This window comes from Aptenodytes forsteri, unplaced genomic scaffold (genome assembly GCF_000699145.1).
Source record: "Aptenodytes forsteri isolate BGI_AS27 unplaced genomic scaffold, ASM69914v1 Scaffold72, whole genome shotgun sequence".
Classification (NCBI taxonomy): Eukaryota; Metazoa; Chordata; class Aves; order Sphenisciformes; family Spheniscidae; genus Aptenodytes; species Aptenodytes forsteri.
Window position 1 is genome coordinate 7,866,833 of NW_008796193.1, and position 23,257 is coordinate 7,890,089.

The window sequence follows — 23,257 nt, forward strand, 5'->3', positions numbered from 1 at the left end:
CCGCCGGGGGGGTGGGGGGAGTGAGCGAGCGGCTGTGTGGTGCTCAGTTGACGACTGAGGTTAAACCACGACACCACCCAATGGTTTGAGCCAGTCAACAGCACTAGGGATGCTCTTACACCCAAACACTATATAGTTGTTGCAAGTTGCATTCTCTTCTCCAGCAATGATGGGAATTCCTCATTTGCAACCATGACAGTTAAAATTATGCTGTGTGCTCAGTGAAAAACAAACTGGAGGTAGATCATCATTCAAAAGGTGCAGAGAGAAATTACATTCCACATATGTGATCTGAAACATGCCCCAGATGAGGCAATGCTAGCAGGGTTCATAGCCTTCTTCCCTTTTTTCCCATAAATTCATGCCTACTTTCAACACAAGCAGTACAGACCCACATATGCTCTGGCTTAGTGCTTAGCAGCTGTAGCCTGCTGTTCTCAGCGCTGAAACCACTGGATTAAAGTTGGCTGAAATGTCACTGCAACACAGATAGAGCCATGCATGCCAAAGGCTATTTACTAAAAGCCAAAAATGTACTCTGTGGGCAAGAAAGCTCATAGATTCCTAGCCATTCAAGATAAGATAAGAAAGCAGAAACAAAGAACAATGCAGTGAGATTGCTGTGTCACTACCACTTAGCAACAGTTTAAAGCTGTTTCAGAAAAAAAAGCACTGGCAGGACAAGATATGAGAACACTAAAAGAAGCAGCAAAGGGGATGAAGACAGTAGCTCAGCAAGACTGAAAGTCCAGCTGTTTCAAGGTGCCATGGAGGCTAACACTTCCCTGATGACAACTTATCCAGCAGAGATTCCTTGGCTGACTGCACCATGAGCTTATCAGTGTTTCACCTAATTGTATGCTTGCCCCCACACTCTCTTGTGTGTACGACCAATAAATTGTTTCCTATACCTAAGTTATGTCTGTGGGGTTTTTGTCAAGTCTCTGTGCTTGGTAAAAGTTTTTCAAACAAATTTAACCAGAAGATCTGAGGATTACAGAGCCACGCTCACCTCAAATCTTGCCTCACTTTTATTTGCATATTTTACCAAACTATATATTCATGCTTTATGTAAAATCCTGTCATTAAGAAACAATACAACCTTTCTTATGCCTCTTTTTACTTCCCTTCCTCATTTTTCAAGCCTTTAGCTGTTTGAAAGCTCATACAGATGATTCCTTCAGACTCACCTCTCCTGCAAGGACAGTTTCATATTTTTGATACTTTCAACATGTAAACCTATTCACCTATCTCAGTCCTAACCTCACTGTAGTCAACACAGCTATAAATGTAGCAAACCAGTGTTAGAGGAAATTCAGATTCTGTGTTTGCATATTTAGAAGCCTAAAATATTTGGAGGTTCTCAAGGAGAGCAAAATTTAATTTTGTATGGACAGTAAAGCACAGAAAATCATAGTGGGAAAGTGACAAAAGTGATTTGACTTAACAAAGCTACCTCAGAAAAGCTCTTTTTCTGAGTGTTAGACCTAACTTGCAGGTCAGCAGCAGGCTCAAACCCAGGGCTGCTCAGAACGCTGCAAAACATTGGGGCTACTTAGATGTGAGCTCTAACATATCAGTCTTGCAAGTAGACCCACAAAGACAGATGCAAATGTTGCATACAGTCTCCAGGAAATTAATTAATTTTCCAGGATCAGGACCCAGCTTTGCCTGTTTTTGCTTATATAGGATGAGACAATATTTTGGCTGCTGATGTGCCAGAGTTTGGGATCTGGTTTTTGCAAACGGTCACCTTTTCTAGGCACCATAATGAATTGTTTACATTCAACCAAAAAAGGGAACAAACAAACCTGTAACAAGTTTCCTCAAAGGCAACAGAATAAGTCTTTCTGCCTTCCTACAATCATTAACTCTTATAGAATAGAATCATAGAATCATTAAGGTTGGAAAAGACCTCTGAGATCATCGAGTCCAACCGTCAACCCAATACCACCATGCCCACTAAACCATGTCCCTAAGCGCCTCATCTACACGTCTTTTAAATACTTCCAGGGATGGTGACTCAACCACTTCCCTGGGCAGCCTGTTCCAATGTTTAACCACTCTTCTTTGGTTACTTAAAGTAAGACCCATCTGGAGTGCATGTTTACATAGCACAGAAATGGAAACAAAGGTAAATAAAATCTAGTGTCTTGAGTATTTTTCTTCTCTTAAAAACATGGACATAATTAATCATTAAAGATTCTTGGCCTTTGATTCAGTAAAGTGCTAAAGCATATGTTCAACGTCAACCATGAGCTAAAGGCCTATGAATCTCATCAATTATTCAAAAGCTAAGAATGTGCCAAAGGGCCTTGCTGAGTAAGAATACTATGACACTGTTAGGCCCTAGTCCAGGTCAACAGTGAGAGACAGATTACCACTTCTATTACAGACTTTTGGGGAATTTGCCTTTCTCTATTTGAGTCATGGATTTCCTCTTTCCATGAATCCCTAGCAGAATCTGTAGGCTGAAATGCAGCTGCAGAGTTACTACTTCACAGTTGCTCTACATTTGTCATCTGGACAATTCTGGGTGTAGACATGTATAAGAACACCACCAATACTCACAGTTCGGTGATGTATCCACTGACTGTGGCCATACTCCAGGGTTCCTCCCAGCTCCCGGGTCAGCTGACTTTTGTCAATATAGCCATGAAGATCAGACACAGAATTTAACATGATGATCTGAAACGAATCCAAACACAATGGACTGAGAGAAATAACAAGCCCTTTGAACCATTATTCCTAGGATCTGGGTTTGCCTTAAACATACATGACCAAACTGCAGTTCCACCATAGGCAGTAAGTTCTCATTATGTATTTGTTCATGCAGTAGCCACAGTTTATTTCCACTAGATTCTGCCTTCTCAACATGTACATGGCCATTCTTGAACTAACTGTAATTTGACATCATCTTGCTCCTTGCTAGGCTGAGGATGCAATCATTTTGCATATGCATCAAGAGCAAAAGTATGGTATTTACAATGTTCACGCAAACTTCCATCAAATAAAGTCTATATTTTCTAGATAACTGTTATTTACAGAGAAATGGAGGAGTAGGCAGGTTAAACAGCTTCCTCAACACCAACCACTTGATCCAGGGAAGTGCTGAAATGAGACCACCAAGAATAGATTTTCCTTCCAGTTGCATAATTTTTATGGCACTGTATGTCCACTGAGTTCACTGGCATTATTCCGTTTTAAACCATGATGAAAGAGAGAGACAAACCTAAATCCATTTTCTTACTTGAAAGAGTCTCCTTACCACTAGACCTGCTTAATGAAAGCAAAAGATTTGCATTCAGCTTCAGGTAAGCAGTATTACCTTTCGGCTACCACTGTAAATCTGGCAACAAAAGTGGCTATTACACAAATAACATAAATGTATTCAATTATGCCTTGTTGTTCTAACAGCTAGAAAATACACTATGATTTCAGCAACAGAAAAACAAGATGTTGAGCATAAATGACTAGAAATTTTAAGCCTTAGACTTTAATATGTCAAGTGTATTACTTCACTCTGCTGTTTAAATAAAGGATAACTGGCTACGCCTGTTCGCAGGCTCCAAGGGAGCATGGTAAGTACACTTGCAAGCACTATGGACAATGAGATGAGCACAGATGTATGGAGGCAAGAGGATGTATATTCTAGGCTGATAGTGCTCTAAGAAAAGCCTTGAGAACAAACCTGAACAGGTTTTTAGCTGATCTTTGTTACAGAATCATTCTAGAATAATTCAGGTTGGCAGTAACCTCAGGTCTCTAGTCCAACTTCTTTCTCAAAGCTGGGTCAGCTGTGAGATCAAACCAGGTTGCTCAGGGCTTTATCCACTTGGGTCTTAAAAACCTCCAAGGATTGAGACCGTACAAACTCTTTAGGCAGTCTGGTCCACTGCCTGATTATCTCTGTGGTGAAAAAGTTCTTCCTTATATCAAGTCAGAAGTGCTCTTGTTTCACTTTATGTCAGTTATCTCTTGTCCTACAAAGCATGTGCAACCTGGCTGAATGCTCTCAGTAACCTGCTTGGAGGGACTGGAAAGCTGCTGTTATGTCATATTAAACCTCCCAAGCCTCCCCTTTGCCAGGCTAGACAAGCCCAGTTCCCTCAGCATCTCCTTATAGAGCACATGCTCCAAGCCCTGACCTTCTTGATGGCTCTCTGTTGAGCTCACTCCAGATTAGTATATTTCTCGTATTGGGGGAACCAAACCTGGACAGGGTATTCTCAGTGAGATCTAATGAGAGCCAAGTAAAAGGGGATAATTGCTTGTCTCAATCTGCTGGCTATGCTCCTGTTAATACTGTAGCTGTTAATGCAGGATGCTGATAGCTTCCTTTGCTGCCAGTGCACACTTCTGGCTCACATACAGCTTGCTGTCTACCAAGTTCCCAGGTCCTTTTCAGCAGAGTTGCTCTCCAGACAGTCAGGCTGCAGCCTGTATTGTTGTCAACAATACAACACTGTTGTGCTGTTGGGAGGGAAAAACATGGGTTCTTCCTTCTTGAGGAAGGAAGTCCTTCCAGAAGGAAGGCCTTCCCAGTTGCAGGACTTTGCATTTGTCCATTTTGTATTTCATAATATGCTGGTCAGCCCATTCCTTGAGCTTATGTTCCAGTGGCCCTGTCTTTGAGTGTACCAACTGCTCCTCCCAATTTAGGGTTGTCTGCAAACTTGATGACAGTGCACCCCGTTGACTCTTCCAGGTCATTGATAAAGTTGTTAAACAGGGCAGGTCCCAGCAGATATCACTAAACCACTCGTTGCCCACCTCCAGGTAGAGTATGAACCATTAACCATTACTCTCTGAGCCCAATTATGCAACTAGTTTTTAAATCCATCTAGTTGTCCACCCATCCAGACTTTAACATCCTAACTTGGATACAAGAATATTGTGGGAGACACATCTGGTCCCATGGACCTGTATGGGTTGAATATTCTCAAGTAGTCCCTGACTCAATTCTTTTTCACTTCGAGCAGTTCATCTTCTCCTTGAATCCTACTTCTAAACACAGAGGCCAGGAGACCTTGTTGGTGAAGAAACTGAGGCAAAGAAAGCACAAGGTACCTCAGTCAAAGCTAAAGGGAAAACTGTTCCCTGAATGTGTTACCAAACGCTGTTTTGTTATGATCAAAGCCAGAAAACTCAAAAACTAGGTCATCTTGGAGTAGCCTCAGACTGGAACATGAAGTCTGTGCACTACTTCTGAATTGCAAATCACCTTTGAGAAAGTAAGCCTTAACTGCTTTGTAGCTCTTCGCCATCAGAGATGTTGCTAATAAGTTGGACATCTTTTGATACTCCAAACTTCACTGAAACTACAGAGGAACACTGTCATGCACTTTTCTTTTAGGAAGATGTTAGTTTTAACCTTATACACTCAGCATGAGCCACAAAGCAAACCTATTAATATTGCCAGCTATGGTGCTACCCAACAGGGGATGAGTCTTTGCCTTGCAGGCATCTCTGCAGGAGAAAGCCTAGGAGCAATCTAACATCCATCTAAGAAACCAATCTTACAGTGCATTAGCATCTCCCATACTTCTTCCCAGACTGCAGACAGCCACATTCAGTAAGCTGGAGAATACAAGAGAGAAGCAGTTTAGAAGAGGAGGGCCTGCATAAGCAGGTCAGCACGGAACACAGAGCTGTGGTGGGGTTGCTTCATGATGGGTTAGGCCATCTGAAAGAAGTCACAGTCTACAAAGGACAAAGAAGTGCCTGCTATAGACAGATTATTCAGCCTTTTGTGTATACTATGAAGATGCTTTAATTCCCTTCCCATGATGGGAGGTTCCTTAGGTAAATCTCTGGGTGTTCCTTTTGAATTCGCACATTTCATCTCAGATGAATATTCAATATTCAAAATATCTCCAATATTTCTGTACCTTGCTCCTGGATAATGATATTTAATCAAATAACTATCCCAATAGAGATTTACCTCAGGAGGTTTTATTAACCACATTAGTATGTCAATAGGTGTGCTTGTTTTGGCTGGGGGAGAGTTAATTTTCCTTATAGTAGCTAGTATGGGGCTATGTTTTGGATTTGTGCTGGAAACAGCGTTGATAACACAGGGATGTTTTAGTTACTGCTGAGCAGTGCTGACACAGAGTCAAGGCCTCTTCTGCTTCCCCCCCCCCCCCCCCAGCCAGTAGGCTGGGGGTGCACGAGAAGCTGGGAGGGGGCACAGCCGGGACAGCCGACCCCAACTGACCAAAGGGATATTCCATACCATATGACGTCATGCTCAGCATATAAAGCTGGGGGAAGAAGAAGGAAGGGGGGGACGTTTGGAGCGATGGCGTTTGTCTTCCCAAGTAACCCTTATGCGTGATGGAGCCCTGCTTTCCTGGAGATGGCTGAACACCTGCCTGCCAACGGGAAGTCCCAAGTAACCGTTATGGAGCCCTGCTTTCCTGGAGATGGCTGAACACCTGCCTGCCCATGGGAAGTAGGGAATGAATTCCTTGTTTTGCTTTGCCTGCGCACGCAGCTTTTGCTTTACCTATTAAACTGTCTTTACCTCAACCCACAAGTTTTCTCACTTTTACTCTTCTGATTCTCTCCCCCATCCCATTGTGGGGGAGTGAGCGAGCGGCTGTGCGGGGCTTAGTTGCCGGCTGGGGGTAAACCACAACAGTAAGTCAGATAAATCCTGCATTTCCTTATTGTGTCTGATTTATTATTTCAGCTTCTATTTCCTTCTCCTGTTTGATCTTCTGGCTTCTGCTCAATCCAGTGTTGATTTAACCCAGCAAATCTATTTCAATGAACATATTTGCAGTCTGATAGCTCAGATAAATGGTTTAACAAACGTTTCCTTAACAAATGCATGCCATATTCCTGAAGCTCCTTTTGAATGCTCATGTTCCGGCTCTGACTCACTTATAGTTGTGATAGGAAATGCAACTCATCCATGGCCCATTTATGACATTAATATCATAGTGCCAAATGCACAACATGAACAACCAACCTGCAAACAATTTAAAGAATGATGTTGGTATTAAAGACGGGTACTGATATCTAATTCCTTGAGTAAGGGTATCTCCCACGGGACAAGAACTCTCTAGCCCTGTTCTCATGCTTGGCATGTAGGATGCTATTTTCAATGGGGACAAATAGATGTTGCTCTCAGTAACCCACCCGTTCTGAAATTGGGCTACAAAGGGGCATGCCCAGATTATCTTTTTAGGATGGGCTGCAAACACAGCTGAAAGGCCCCTCCAGAGAGCACGGCAGACCCCAGGAACTTAGAACACCTTTAGCACAACCCTAAGCAACTTACAATAGCATCAGGTGTACGTGGACAGACTATATATAAATCTGACAGGCTGTCTGCAGATATCTGGGCAGGAGGCAAGCAGATCTAGCAGCAAGCATATCATGCTCTTAGTTTTCATAAGACTGCTCTCTAAGAGCTCTGTGGACATACCTAAGATGACTCAAAATTTGAATGTCCAAGAAGACCCCAAACTAAACTCATATCTTGATTTTTCTGCCTGTAAGAAAGGTAAGTTACTATTTAATACTTAATGCAGTGCTCGACCCCTGCCTAGAATTAACCTCTCTTCCAACTTTGATAGTTTCAAGTTGGATTTGAAATGCAACGCTGGCGTCAAATAAATTGCTAAAAGTATGGAAGATGCTGAATTGCTAGAAAATGCTAGTCCTTGATGAAGTTGTCTCTTCTCAGGCTGCAGTTGCTGGTACAACAGTTGCTATGGTAACAGATTGTGGCTTATTAAATACAGGAACATCCATTTTTCAAGGTGAAATAAAATTAAAAGATTTTGTTTTGTAATCAAACATACATTTTTACATCAGTTTTGCATTTTAATTACCAAAAAGCCACCCTTGCCAAACTACAGTCAATGTTACAATTTAATCGACAATAACCAGATGAATATTTATGGTTCCTTTTCTGTATGCATTATAATAAATGGGCTGCTGTCTCTTACTTCAGCAGAAGTATAAAGTGTCACCTGAACTTCAAACTTAGGTATTGACAGAGCTAGAACTCATTGGAGAGCCATGGGTCTTTTGCAAAACAATATAAAACCACAAGCAAAATCCAAAACAATCATATGAAATCACTCCAGTAAAGTCATTGTGGAACACAGTGTGAGTCTGTTCCAGGATGAAATACCATTAATAATCATCATTTAAGTTTATTTATAAAACACTTTGAAACCACATGCAAACACGCAGCTAGGAACAACTCCCAAAAGAGCTCTCAGAATAATCTAAAACTTAAACTTTTTCAGGATTGATAACCTGCTTCAAATCACATTCTTAGCAACACGCAGCATATGCCAAGTGCATATAAAAAGAAGTAAAAACCAGACTTTGAATCTTGAGGGCATGGGGACCATAAAAGGTATTAAGAATAGGCAGTGCTATGCAAGCACTTAACAGGGGCACTGCCAGATTGTCAGCAGTCCCATGGATAATACATAAGATAGTGCAGAATTCAGCCCTAGCCTTTCACTGCTCTGTAGTCCTAAATAATTATGTTTGTCACTGGAGTGAGAAGATCTACCTCTGCCTACATCAGGAGAACAGCTCCACCGAGTTAAGATGTCAATACTTAAAAACCAAGTCACATTTTATAGCTACACTGACTGAACATGTCCGTTAAATACTGTGAAGCATCCACTGGTAATTAACTCTTCGGCATTACTATTATATACACCATACTGACCCAGATCAAAGTCCCCAGCTGCCACTTGCAATCAAATTTCAGTTACGGGGTTATGAGAAATTGCTGACACCTAAGAACTGCAGATGGAGATAAAGAAAACACATGGACAAAAAAAATGCATGCTTACCGGTACCTTCATTTTAAAGTCATCTCGATAGAGTTTAATGCCAATGTCAGCTATTGTCCTTTGGATAAAGCGGGAGGGTCGCAGGACAAACACCAGCTGCAGGTTTCCTGGAAATGCTCCCTGCAGAAATATAGAACTATTAGAAGGCACAACTCTGCCTTACAGGAAGGCCAAGGGAATTTTCAGCCAAGTGTTTCCTAAAGGGGGCAAAGCAGGTAGGACTTACTGAACCTTGCTCAGTCCAGCTGCTAATAATATCAGCTGGTCCATTCAGCACGTGCCCATTGTCACAATCTCCAAAGCCAACAGGAAGACCAGCCCATGGATTTTGCTGCCCAGCCATACATTGCTTTCTGATATGGATTTAGCACAGAGCTCTAAAGTTTCCGCACTAGTCCCTTCCTCCCCCGGATCTGAACCACACCAAGCCCCCTTTGCACTACCACACCATAGATTTTCCCATTTTTTTAGGCTGCAGCCAGTAGAGGGCAAAACTGGCTACCTACAAAAACTGGCTACCCATGTTGGACTTGGTGAAAGAAGCTGGTGGCACAGATAAATTCCCCAGGCTGACCTACCTTCTCACTCTGGAAAGGGTGTTTAATCTTTTTAACCTCACATATTTTTCCCCCCACAGGCACTCAACACATTCATCAGACATGGCCCTGTCTGCAACACCTAGCCTACATCTCTCACGCACTCCTCTGAGCTCATCAGACATAAAAAAAGAACAATTTCCAGAAGAGAGCAGCTAAAAAGAACTGAGAATGAAAAGCAGTTCTGTCTAAATTCCTTGAAAGAACTTAAAGTCACCTTGGTCATCCCTCCATCCTACACCTCTGTGTATAAGCACTTGCTCCTCACACAGCACATATTCCTGGTAATAGATGTATAAAACCAGCTGCTTTTATTAGCACTGAAAATCAGTGCTTAGCTCTGACTTTTGCAAATGAGATATAATAAGCTATTAAGAGTTTCTGACAGAGATCACTTACTACCACGCAGTCCCTTGGGATCTGTTTCTTTCATAAGCAGGCCACGTCATCACTCCTCAGTGCAGAGAAGGGTACCTCTGTTATTCTCTTCTAGGAACCAACTTCAAATTACCAGAATTTATATTGCAGTCAACCCAGCAAATAAGGAATTTGCCCTAATTCAGCAGTAAACAAGACTGTGTAATTTGTTACTGCAGCTTCCTCCCTCTCTTATTTAACACTCATGAGCTTCAGGGCAGGGGAGAATCTGCATCCACAGCCAGAAAATGGGAGCTAAAAATGAGCACATGAGACTGTATCCTGTGCTGAAGCTTCAGCAGATAATTTTAATTTCTAGAAGATAAATAACAAAAGCAAGCACTTACTGCTATCCGTGTCAGGGATGCCTTGACCGTGCTCCATTTGTCCCGTCGTCTGTCTATGATGATGATGAATCCGATGCTGGCAGCCTCCAGACTGCAAAACAGATGAAATAAGTATGCTGGGTTACATGGAGATAGTCCCGTTCCAAGGAAGTGTACTGCAGCAAAACACAGCCTCCGTCAGATCACCCTCTAAGCCCGTTATGAAAATGCAACGTACAGTGGAAAGAATGAATATTTGGCAGAAATTCACATGAAAATGAAAGCCGGCAAATTTTCTCTTTCCAGCGTAAGGCTAGCAGCTTACACAAAACATGAATATTTTATCTGCTAAATCTCAGCTGCTATGCTACTCTGCTGCCAAATCTAGGTGATATGAATAGTTCAGGATCACGAATTACACTGTGCTGTATTGAAGGCAAAAACCTCAGATCTTGTTTTCTCTGCAAAATAATTCAAGTTATTAGACACCCCACTTCAGTCTTCATTCTCTAAGTATGCTGACATCTGACAGGGGCAGTTCACTCCAGGGAGTCAGTATCTCCCTACTGTCACCACCTTGCCTGTATACACAATGCCCCAGGAATTCTGGTAGACAAAGCAGGAATGGAAGAGTTCTTTCTTGCCAACCACAAACTGGTTCTAGGGTTGCAAGTCATTCAAAAGTATCCTTTTAACATATTGACTAGAATAACAGTTACTGTTCCTTCTCAGTACTTTTCAAGGAGAATCTACGAGGCACTGATTTGGTGCTCCATCCCATCTATGTAGACCTCATAAATACCCCATCCTCTCTCTCTCTCAAAAATCCCACTTTGGTGTGCAGGGCTTCAGTGGGACTGTGCTCTACTCTCTGCCTTCCAAGAGTGCTCAGAGTTGGAGAGAAGTCCTTGGAAGCTAATAAGCACACACTGAGAAAAATCTCTAGAAACTTCATTATAGCAGGATGGCTCAGTCATCTCTGGACAAACCAGAGGCGGGCAGAAAGAGTATAAATGTTGTCATAATCAAAGGACATACTACAATCAAACATCTCATTACAGATTAAGATCAAGAGAAATTGTATAAAACATTTCCTTCATCCCTTTTCCATTGTTCACACAAGAAGCATCCCAGGAACACCATTTTCATGGGTCACTTTGTGCAAACTCATGTCAATAATCCACTGAAGAGCACCAACAATACCAACTCTGAGCTTCTGCTGCAGCTCTGCAGGATCAAGAACAGCAACCTGGAAGCCAGTGTTGTGCAAATCTGGGATGCCATGCAAGTGTTCCTAATAGTTCATGCTGGTACTGGAAAAACTCCCTGAATTTCCCACTTCGATATTTTTTACGGCATTCCTCTGAGAATTACGAAATTCAATGGATCTTTCCTCTTAAGTAGTGCAACATGCAGCTCTTTATGCAGAGGACAGAAAATGTGTTTGCAGCAGTGCCTCTCAAGCACAGGGAAGATAATTCACCAGTTTCTCCTTTTATATATATACAAATATATGCATACCCTTCAATAGCCGAACAAGTGTTTCAAGGAAAAAAATGCCCAGCGTGGTATCTACGTGTTTGCTCTAGACATTAGGAAAATCAGAAGAAGGCAACAAAGAAATTGTGTGTATTGCAGATTGTTACAGAAAGAGTGTGAGAAACTAAACACAAAAGTCTCAACCTGGGAGCTTCCTAACTTACCCAAAACTCTGCATTGGTTTTATCAAACTGCTTCTGCTGATTGGGACCAAAAATTGCTTTGGAATTCTGGTAGGCATGAAAGGCCTGGGCAAATCAGCCTCAGCCTCCAGACCACCAGGTAGCATCTCTGTGGACAGGGTGCCTGTCCTGCCTAATGGAGACACATAGGATGAGGTCAGGCTTTTTCTCTCTGCCTTGACAACCGATGTTGCTGCATTACAGGTGAAGTGCCAGGAATTCTGGCTACATCTCAAACAGAGAAGGTTGGGGTAAACTTGCTGATAGTTTGGGAAATCAAAAGGAGCACAAAGCCATGTGTCATTTTCCTCCTTTGCTTGTGTGATACATGTCCAAAAAAATCTTTTTGTTTAGTAATTTGCTAAGAAATATTTAGGTCACTACAGAAAGAAAACAACTGCTAGAAATTGTAGGGTGCAAATGCATTCAGGAGTCAAAAGGAAAAGGAAAAGTGGTTTTTTCCTTCTCTGTTCCCATTTAATACCCCCGGCATCTCACTCCAGGCAGAATGCTGGGGTGGTGTGAACCTCCACTCCTCAGCATCAGAGCTGCATCCACCCTGGGCACAGTGGTCTGCCAATCCCTGTGCCAACAACAGCCCCGGTTACTCCATTTACTACAGATGGAGAACCTGGAAATGACAAGCCTCCAATCCTTCAGTTAATACAACCACCACCCCAAAAGGCAAAAAAGCCATTGAGAAGCTGTCAAATAGAAACACACTCTAAAAACCAGCTCATGTGGGTTGCACTCAGTCCCCTGGCCTACGGAACAGGAGACCATCCAGTCAACACTAACTGCTGTCTGACCATTCAGTCCACAGATAATTGGCTTGTTAAAGACAGGATCATAGTCATTAACAAATACTTGAAAACTCCTCTACATACTATCTACCAGTTCAGACTAATCCAGAATAAATCCAGAATAAACATTTGATACTGATAATATTAACAGTTGTCACAATCCAGTGGTCCTAAAACCAATCCCAGCACCCTCGCTGGCCTCTTGTTAAAGCACAGACTCAAGCATGCTCTGGCTCCATACAGGTAGAGGTTAGCTCTTCTATTTGCAGTTCTTCAAATGACCAGAGAAGTGAGTAATCACAAGATGCATGTCCCACTTAGGTTTCTTTGCTCTTGCAGGGAACAGGATTTGATCCAAATGGCTGGTTAACCAGAACAAATAAAAAAAAAAAAAAATGCTTGTCGTGACTAATTATTCCAATAGAAAAATGTTACAATTCAACATCCATGTTGCTTACAGTGTGTTATTGAAACTGGTCTATTGTTTAGAACGTTATTAGTAATATAGTGAGATATGAAGGGGGAATTAAGCCAATGAAATTCTCTTTGCAACAGTTACAGTTACATGTTTAGATGACCTTGGAAAAGGCTGTCTCTTTAATACGCTTTATGTATTTTTGACAGCCGTGTTAATCTTTGAGAACCGTGTTAAAGCAGGAAGATGGGAATGTAAGAGGACATAATTTGAATCAAACGGATCACCAAAATATGGCCTCTACTCCAAAGAAACAGAGAATATATATTGTAATCAGCATCTAATTATGTTTTCAGCTCAGACTCACGCAACCAATTTGTAGCTGCTGAATATCTCTCAGACAATAATTGGACACACAGAATCAGGTTCAAATCTGATGCAGTTCCATTGAAACCACTGATTTATAACAAAATGACCAACAAAGTAGGTGTATTAGCTGAAGTTAACATAATGCCAATGTTGGTCTAAAGAAATCTATCATTCAAGTAATATCAAGTTAATAAAAATGAGAAAAATCTGTTCTTTGCAAAATTTATGATGTAGTTAAACCACAAGTAACTATATCCATAAGCACCATATTCACCCAAGCTGACTGCACATAGAAATTGCCTTGTTTTGCCCATCTGCATGGTTTGAGAGGCTGACTAAAGGCTTTCTAAAAGGAGTGTACCTGGAGGATGGGAGACCTAAAAAGATTCAGAATCAGACCCTTATAATCTCACCTTGGTGAGCAAACTGCAATGGAAGTAACTGACAAGACAGCATCCGCCAAAAGCAACAAGTACAACTGCGAGTTAAACAAACACAAAAGTATTTGTGCCAAGTAAAACTTGCCTCTGTGCCTCAGACTAACTCTTAAGTCCCATTTTTAAAAGTCCCTCAAACATGTAGATCAGAAGTCACTTAAAAAGAGACCTTTCCTGTCTTTTCAAGTACCTGTCCATGATTGAGCAGTTCATTTTTTCAGACGTTCTTCTGCATGGGGATTTGTAACAGCACAAAAGCATCCAGGCATCAGATGCAACAAGAAAAATTAAATTCATAGATAATAGGAACAGGAGCTTATGAAATACAGATAAAGCCAAGAAAATGCAAGAAAAGCAGCAAAGGAATTTTCTCATGAAATTAGGCTTGGCAAGAACGGTCATGGGGGTGGGGAGAGCTGGGAATAGCAAACATGGGAATAGAAACACTGCTTATCAGTTGCCACTGCAAATCACAGTGTTGCAGGCCAGTTAAAGAGACAGACTGAGGAAATGAAAGATGAAATAGATACTTATATAATGACTTGGATTTAAATATAAGAAAAGAGCAAAGGAGAGCAAAACACCACTGGGTGTGCAGTCTAGCTATGGTGGGGCGCTACTCGCAGCTCTCTCCCTCCAAGACTGAGTGTAGTAGCTGCAGCTGGCTGGCAAAGACAAAACCTGCCAACCAGCTGTGCCTGGCACGTGGGGCTGAGGGGGACAGCACAGCCAGAACACGTTATTACACAAATAGCGCAGGTACAATCCTAGCTGCAGAAGAATACAAAGAACAAGCCAAGGCATGAAATTTGAAAGAGATTTGTCAGGGTAAAATGAGAATCAGGCCGTTAAGCAAAAAATTGAGTTACCTATTGCAGTATATATCATTTACAACATTGAACTTATTACATTGTCTGAGATGAAATGGGTAAAAAATGGAGAATAGACTTAAAAATTACACAATCTGAAGAAGGAGGAAAACAGTGGCAAGAGAAGATGAGAAAACCACATGCTGCTAGAAAGCAGAGCAGCTGAGCAGAGCACAGAAGAAAATATAGGACAATATCTACATCACTCAAAATCACTCTGGCAGACTCCACAAAGGCAAGCAGCAAAGAAACCATTCAGAGATACACCTCTAAATCTTGGCTGCTGCAGGTTGATGGATGCAACACAACAAGGGTCTAGGCAAGAGAGGTACCTTTGCACAACAGAAAACTCAAAATTGGCCTCTAACCCTGACACAAAGCTAGACCTCAGCCTTCTGCAATGTTATTCCCTGCTTTTCACCTTGATGTCCACTGAGATAAGACAACGGTATTTGTATGTCTTTTTTAATTTTTTTTTTTTTTTTTTACTAGATAGGGCTGATTTAAGACCTAAATTTAGCCAGGGAAACAGAGAGAGTGTCAGCAAGTGATCCTATTTCAGTCAGCAAGCCAAAAGGAAAGGCCATACCAAGGTCTGAATGTCATTTGGCACTAAGGGATGCATGCAGGCAAACAGCCGTGGAAAGAAGCCTAGCCAAGATGGCAGCACCAGCGCAAGTGGATGTACAGCTGAGAAACCCCACTCCTGTGTGTATCCAGAGGAAGGGAGTTCATTTAAAAACACACACACATGCACTCTATCAATGTTTTCTCAGTGTCAGTACTGTAATATCTCTACCCTTATTATGGAAATGCATTGGGGTTTCTCCAGTTCTCTGAAAAGAGGGCTTTGAAGACAATCCTGCACAGCAGATAAACATCAAGCTTACCTCCAAATCAAATTCTGGCATATTTGCCTAGATCTACAGATGTCTGGCAGAGAGGTTCCCTTTCCCTGAATGCAATGCGTGCAATCAGTGGAGCTGTTCCATCCTCAGCTCTGAATTCAGGTCAGCCCTCAAACACTGATTTGAGGAGGCCAGGAGATGTTGAATTTCCTGACCTCTTTTGGAAGGAGAGAAGGGCACCTGTTTATCAAAGTAGTTGATCCATGTCAATTGGAAGAGAAGGGAATTCCAGCCATGGAATAAAGCAAGCAAAAAACGGGCTTTCTAGCCCTATACATTGTAAATGTGCATGCATAGAGGTATGCATGTGCATACACCATGTTACTCAATGTTTGTGGATGTGTATGTATGTAGACCCTTTTGGTGGACCACTCTTGTGAGCCAGTGTTGAACCAGGGGGAAAATTAATCAGATTACAAAAGTCTCACTGGACTGATCTTCCATCCTGGAAAGTAGTTAATGTTTTAAAGCCCAGAAGTGCAAGGTTTACTTACAGCCCACCCCAAAATACTGTGGTATGCCACAGCTGGTAAAGCAAATTTGCTCAGCAATGTCAAAGACAAGTGCATGCCTGTGCATCTGAATAACAACATTTGCTGTCTATCTTTATCTTTTCAATATCCTGTCATACGGGCACAGAATATCAATCATTCCAGAGGGACTTAGAAAGTTACTAACTCACTAAATGATGTCATCTGCAATCGTAGATCTTATCTCTACAACTAGCATGAACCTTATTCCACAGGATACGTAGAAACAGACACTACAAAAGACAGATATTCTCTCTACATTTGCCTGAGAAATGATGCTGATTTCTCCGGTTCACTGAGCTATGAACAAGGAAGTATTTTTTATGATAAACAGGGTGAACTGCTTTTCAAACTATACTTCATCTCACCTGATTCATAGCCATACCCTTTGTAACTCCACAAGAGCTAGAGACTATTCTCTTCTCTTAGTCACTTTGTTTGATACCTGCACATCTTCCTTGAGAATTAAAATAAAAGGTGAACTACTAGCAGTGAAATAACACGTACAGGAATGCTGTCGTAATACACACAGTAGTATGCAGTACAGTAGTGCTGATGAAAGTAACACATGCAGTCCCTTTATTGCTTGCTGAGGTGTATGACAGAGACACTCTCTGTGCATGGATCAGCCAACTGCAGATTAACAAGGCTCTGCTACACCCAAACAGGTCCACTACTTATGCCACATTAAGATTGTACTTCATATACTTATGTCATAAATCACACAACCAAAGCTTGCTGCTCAGGTTCTTCCTCTTCTAAATTAATACCTTTGTCCCTCACCATCTACATAAGGGTGGCAAGTTTCAAACAGTGACTCAAGAAATGCTGTCAATCTTTCTAAAAGCACTGCAACAATGACTAGCTAACTCCCTGGAAAACTCACATCCCTACAGAGTTATCTATGATTGAACCTAAGGGTCAAACCAATGTGCTGGTATGCAGAAAATGTAGGTTCAAACCCCAGCCTGTCGCTAACCTTGAACAGGTCATTTAAATCAAACTGAATAATCACTTACTCAACACAAGGTTTGGTGAGCCTGTCTGTAGTGCAAGATATTACTTACACATACCTCATCATCTGTAAAATAGGCGTATTGCAGCTCTCCTGACGTACAAAGTTTTGAAACTTAATTCATCATTCTTTGCACATTGTTCTGGGATTCCTCAGGGTAAGAGAAAACACAAAACTGATAAACTAAATCAAAGCAAAGGTCCATCTAGCCCAATACCCTGTCTCCAGTGTTGGTAGGTAGTGGATACTGAGGCAAAAGCAGAAGGAAAGTGAGAAGGACAATCTTTCTCTTGGTATATTCTCCCAAGTCCCAGCATTAAGGAACATATGGATTTCTTCAGCCAGAGTTTGCATCTGAGCCATTGTGTTCAGGTGCCATTGATGGGGCTATCCTTCATGAATTTGGCTAATTTCTTCTGAACCCATCTTTACTTTTGGCTTTCACACAGGCCAAAGAAACATAAAGCATTTCTGTCTATCACATTGACGATGTAACCTGCTAGTTTCCCAACATGTGACATTACTGGGAATCACCCACCAGCATACCAAATACAAAGAACTGGAAAACTACTTCTGTGTTTTCCTCAGCTACTCTTGCTGTTTTATTAACCCTGAAGCTGGTCATCCTCCCAGTCCTGAAGCTAGTGAAGAAATACAAAAGACAGAGTTTCTCCTGGCAGAACAAAAGCCCTACAGAGTAGAGTGAAACAATGAAGCTGTTAAGTTCATAGTGTGTGGTTTCTCTCAGCTTGCTTTGGCAACTCACTATGGGGAATACATGTAGGTGGAGCTGGAAAACTTCTTACTCAAACTTGAAGGAGGCACGTTTTCCCCTCATCATCCTCTAAGCACCTTTATACGCAAGACCACAGGAAATAATAAATCCCTGCTGTGCTTCTAACTAGCACAAACAGCCATGGTCCAGAGACAGGGTCAGGGGACTGAAAAAATATTAAGCTCTCTTTTTGGATAAACAAAAAGTAATTCAGCAGCCATGCCTTAGCGCATTTCCTCAGAGCAGTGGAAGTGAGTTTGTTTCACTATCCTTGCAGAGCTGCAGGCAAACAGCAAGGAAAACATCCTAGCTGTGGAGCAATCACCCAATAAACGAAGCATCAGAAAGCACATGGTGCTTGCCAGAATCCTGTCAACAGAGCACCTAGCTTGCTTTTGCAGAAAAGAGAAAGCTTGCTCAGAAAGATGCACTCGGAGAGTAAGTAGTAACAGGACCTATATAAGTATGGCTCTTTCCAGATGCAACCCTTCCCTTGTTACATCCAGTGCCCCTGAGAGTTTTCACAAGTGGCCCCTCTTAGCCCCCTTTTGATCTGCTATCTTTACTGCTGCTCCTCAGATCTACACCCCCTCCCACCCAGTTCAAGCCCTGAACGGAAAACCTGTCCCGTGTGAAGCTTTCTTTCCCGTGCAAATGATGTAAGTGGTTCCTAGGGCCTCCTGTCCATAGGAAAGTTTCATACTCACTGGATGGATGCAGAGTCACTGGTACATCCTGGTAGCACCACTAAAAGCAGTGAGCCACTGAGGAAGCAAAGCTCTCTAGGAAACCAACAGACATTTGTGCTTAGCCTCACCTGGGAATGCTGGTTAGATATGTGACCACATTCAGAAAATCTTCATCAGGTATGTCACTGAATCCTGCAAATTCTGGAAAGGTTATAATCGGTGCCCCATCCTTCCCTCTTCCTCCTGCAAAAGAGAGGTTGTAAAGATTAGAGGGTGACTTTATGCCTTTGGACAGACTGGTCAGTACTCAAATGGGAAATGGCATATCCCTCATTGAAAAGCACCTAGATCCAGTACACGTGATCAGCTTCCCATTTGATATTATAACTCACTGTAGTTTCGTTACCTCAGTTTACTCCAGATGAGATTCTAGCCTCTGTTGTTTATTCTCAGCTTTTTCATTAACCTTCTGCATAATTCTGATTAAGTGCTTTCTTTGGTTCTTTGTTTTCCATTTCCAAGTAATTTCTTGTGATAATATTACAACATTTCCCTATGTATAGGTACAGCACTCTCTGATTCCTTCTAGACATTAAAGGAAATGAAGTAATAGAGCATACAAGCGTTGAATACACACATATAACCCATGACACAGGCCTAGGACCAATCCAGTCTTAAGTCTTTCCTTAACAAAAAAACTGCTCAAAGTGCATGGAGTATTCAATCAATGAGTTTTGCTCTTGTCGTGTTTATTTGCATCAAACCTCCATTAAATAGGACAGGAAGGTCATAAGCAGCAAGGTCAAGAAGAGTCCCTGTCTGAGGGACTCCCTAATCCAAACAGCAGTATTCAAACTCTGGTAGAACTATGGGAAGCATGGAGCTGAGTCCCTTATAACCCAGCAGCCTTTACAGTTCTCCTGACACAATGCTCAGATCTAGGAGATGTTGTACACAGCACAAACCCTGTTTACTTGCAGGACCAATCCTAACTTGGTTCTGCTAATAAATCTGTGCGTCACTCAAACCACACAGAAGTTAATAGGAGTTTTCTCACCAGCTTGGACTCAGAGCCAAGCACAGACTAATGAGGCACTAGCACATAAAGGAATACGATGAAACAAAGCGTTTGTTAACGGGAATCTTATTGCTTAGTGCTGCTTAGGACATTAAGGACGTGCTTTTCCCTGAGTCTTTCTCCTTCCTCTGCAATCTCTAAGCCTATTTTTTGCACTAGGCTGAGGAATTCTCTACAAAACCGATACTGACCCTAGTCCTGCAGCACACAGTTTTCCTAGTCATTTATCACCCGCAGAAGATTCTTGTCCAAGGAATAGCCATGCTCTGGGTTTCCCCTTAGTGAAGGGTAAGCTGTGAGAGGGAGACAGAAAATTACCTTCCTGAAGGAAAATATCCAATAAATTACCCCATCAGTATGGGAGAAAACAGAGACTCGGGGAAAAAAAAATTAGTCCTCATTCCTCAAAAGTACCCTCTAAATCCCCATAAATGAACCCTGTTTCCAGCCTGCTCCCATAGACCATTGCCTTTCCCTGCTGATAACCACAGCTGATGCCACAAACCAGCTGCTCCTGCTCCTGTTTTGGTGGTTATTGCAGAGGTGCGCCAGTAGTTCCTAGCTATTTCTGTGTAGAGTGGTCAGTCCCTTGCTAGTTCTGATCCTGCCTCTTTCCAACACTCCCAGGCTCAGTTGGATTATTTAAGGTCCCTTCTGAGCTGTCCAGCCATGGAGAGGTGGGACGCTGAGGAACACAATGTTTGCATAAGGTAAAAGTGAGAGGTCTAGAAAATCAGAATTTTGAACAAGGAAACCCTTTTCCTTCTTGACATCTGGTGACATGGTGACTTTGTCAGGACACTACCATTAGCCCCTATTTTCCTTTCTGAAGGTTGATTATTGCTTTAATTACATCTGAAAATGACTCAGTTGTGTTAGATCATCTACTAAACTCACCCTGCTAGGGAGAAAACAGGCCTACAGAGATTCAAAAGGCTTTCAGCCAAAATGCAAAGAAGGAATACTATCATTCACACTGCACTGAATTGGATTTCAAATGCTGAGCAGAGCCACGGCTTCCACATTGATCTCCACATTGGCCTTGGGATAAGGCCAAATGCTGATGCATGGCGGCTTGATCTCAGGGCACTCTAGCTGCACTATCTGCAGTCAGCAGTGACATAGAATATGCTGTCATGCAAATTTAGTCAGACTTTCCCCAGACTGTTTGCTGCACTCTAGAGGCCAGGAACGCCAACCAGCAGGTACCCAGTTAGGATGGTTTGTTGCAGATTCTTAGTGACATCTTCTGGACACAAACAGTAACGGCCAGAAAAATGAAATGGTAAGCTTATCTGCTCTGTCTCTTCTTGCAGAGTTCAATACATGCCAAGGTATTTCATAGTTGGTATCTTGTATACATTCACATGGTTCCTGGGCACCACGTTTTCCCATTCACGTATCAGATATGTGAAGATACTCTAAACGGGGGAGATGTAGTAACCTGGAATATTTTGGTTTGAAGCAGCAATATTTGCCCCTGGAGGATAAGATAAAGATTCCCCTGGATCCCCTCCTTCAACACCTGATAGTTTACCTGCAGTTATTCTCAAGATTTGTTTAAACTACAAGTTTCACATGGCACTTCTAATGCTCCTGCTGACCAGGGTCTCTTTGCGTCCCTTTTATCTTCTCTTTCTCTTGCATCCATATTCATACATGTACTCTTCTTCCTCTGGCCTCTTTTCCCCGAGCTAGATGAGGCAGGCTGATGACGCACTGTATGCATGTGGGTGTGTATTTTTGTCACAGGATCTTCTCCTATAAAAAGCCATCCAAGGAATGAATGTAAGCAGACTGAACACTCTCTTCTTCCCTTCACCACTGGCAACAAATCTAGAAGGACACTTAGGAGCAGTTGCATGCTCAGTCTGAGGATAAGAGCCTTGCTAAGGGTCAGCGACTCTAAGAGTCAGCTCCTTGCCACTGACTAGGCCACGCACCCTTAACAGCTCTTGGGCTCCATTTCATTCTCCAAGGTGATGGTAGCACTTCCTGCTGCAACCAAAACAGAAGAATGCTCAGAAGGTTCTTAAATACAGCTATGTTTCAGACAGGGAAATAAGCAAGGAAACCCTCAGTTCCTGCCATACCATGAAATTAGGGTGAAGTTTGAGGAGTTTTGTGATCAGAAATTGTTAAGTACTATGACAAGGAGAGAAAGCAGGAATGTCTGAAGTGTTGGGTGACAAGTAATAACACAAATATGTTAGGAATGGGTTGTTCCTGCCCATGTATCTGAACCTTGAGCAGTAGTTGAGTTACAAGGGAAAATGATCCATATGCATTTATCCATAGATCTAGCAACGTAACAAGAGTGGATGTTAAGGGATGTAAGGGAAGCTCCTTATATACCAAGGGTGTCTGGAAAACACTCTCCTCTGGATGAGAGAGCAGTTCCACACATCTAAATGTTAATGCCATTTTTTTTCTTGACACTAAACCAGGATTTGCTGCAGTATGCAAATTTCTGCAGAATGTGAATTGACAAGTTGCAGTCCTTTTTTTCTGGGCCATCAACCTTGCTTTCTAGGGAGTTGCCACTAGGTTTCTTCCAGTCCTTGAAAGATTTTAACTGGCTACTCAACGTCTTGGAAGGGCAGAGAGCACAAACTAAAAAACAACAGGGACAGTCTTCAGTCTGTTCCACAGCCATAAGGACTAAGTGCATCTAAATGCACGGAATTTGGCCCCAAGGAGTCCGGCACTTGCTGGGACTGTGCGTAACCCCCACACTCCTGGGCATCACTTGTGAAAAGAGTCTAATTGCTGAACAGAAAGTTTTACAATCCATCATAAGGCAGATAGCGACAGAACAGCTCCAGCAGCTCCACGGAAGGCCAAAAGAGAAGAATAGTCCTCAAGAAGAAAAAAAAGACATTTTAAGTAGAAAGTGAGGGCAGGAGGAGGGAGACAGAAAAGAAGTGCTGAACAGAGTAAGCCACATGAACACAGCACAAAGCTGAGAGGGTTACATTACAGCTACCTGAGGCACATCTGCTCTATTCAGCAGTGTCTGTGCAGCAAGATAAGGGGGCCCAAGGACTGCCAGGAGCAAAGGAGCTTGACGAAAAGCCAGAGCAACATGAGGCACGAACTGAGCTAAAGAGCCCCATGGGAGAAGCGAGCAATAACTTGACTTTAGTGCAGTCAGAAGGAGAAACAAAGATACACTGAAAAATAGGTATCAGGAGCATGGCCATGCCTAGCAGCTGTCTTCATGCAACAGGCCCCTGTCTTGCTGACTTGCAGCTCCTCCAGGTGCCATTAGATGCCACTCCACAGCACTCTTCAAGCAACCCAGCCACCTCCAACACCTTCTGGCAGCTCCAAATGCTGGTGTCAGGCCAGGGAAAAAGCGGCTGGTGGCAGCGGCCATTGCAAGCAGCAGCCACAAGAGTTGGAGGTTCAGCTGGCAGGAGGGGAGGTTCAGGGCTATCCTGTGGCTGAACTAACATGAGGCTCACTCCTGAAC

At 42.4% G+C, this 23,257-nt stretch overlaps 1 protein-coding gene across 1 annotated transcript in view; it reads right to left on the reverse strand.

The window, feature by feature from the left end:
• MCF2L2 (MCF.2 cell line derived transforming sequence-like 2) overlaps positions 1–23,257 on the reverse strand; it is a 173,640-nt gene that overhangs the window by 124,232 nt on the left and 26,151 nt on the right. Inside the window, exons 3-6 of the mRNA XM_009288057.1 lie at positions 18,833–18,947; positions 10,195–10,285; positions 8,835–8,954; positions 2,572–2,688 (exon numbers count right to left, since the gene is read on the reverse strand). Of these exons, the coding sequence (XP_009286332.1) occupies positions 2,572–2,688; positions 8,835–8,954; positions 10,195–10,285; positions 18,833–18,947 (443 nt within the window). The remainder of the gene's footprint in view (positions 1–2,571; positions 2,689–8,834; positions 8,955–10,194; positions 10,286–18,832; positions 18,948–23,257) is intronic.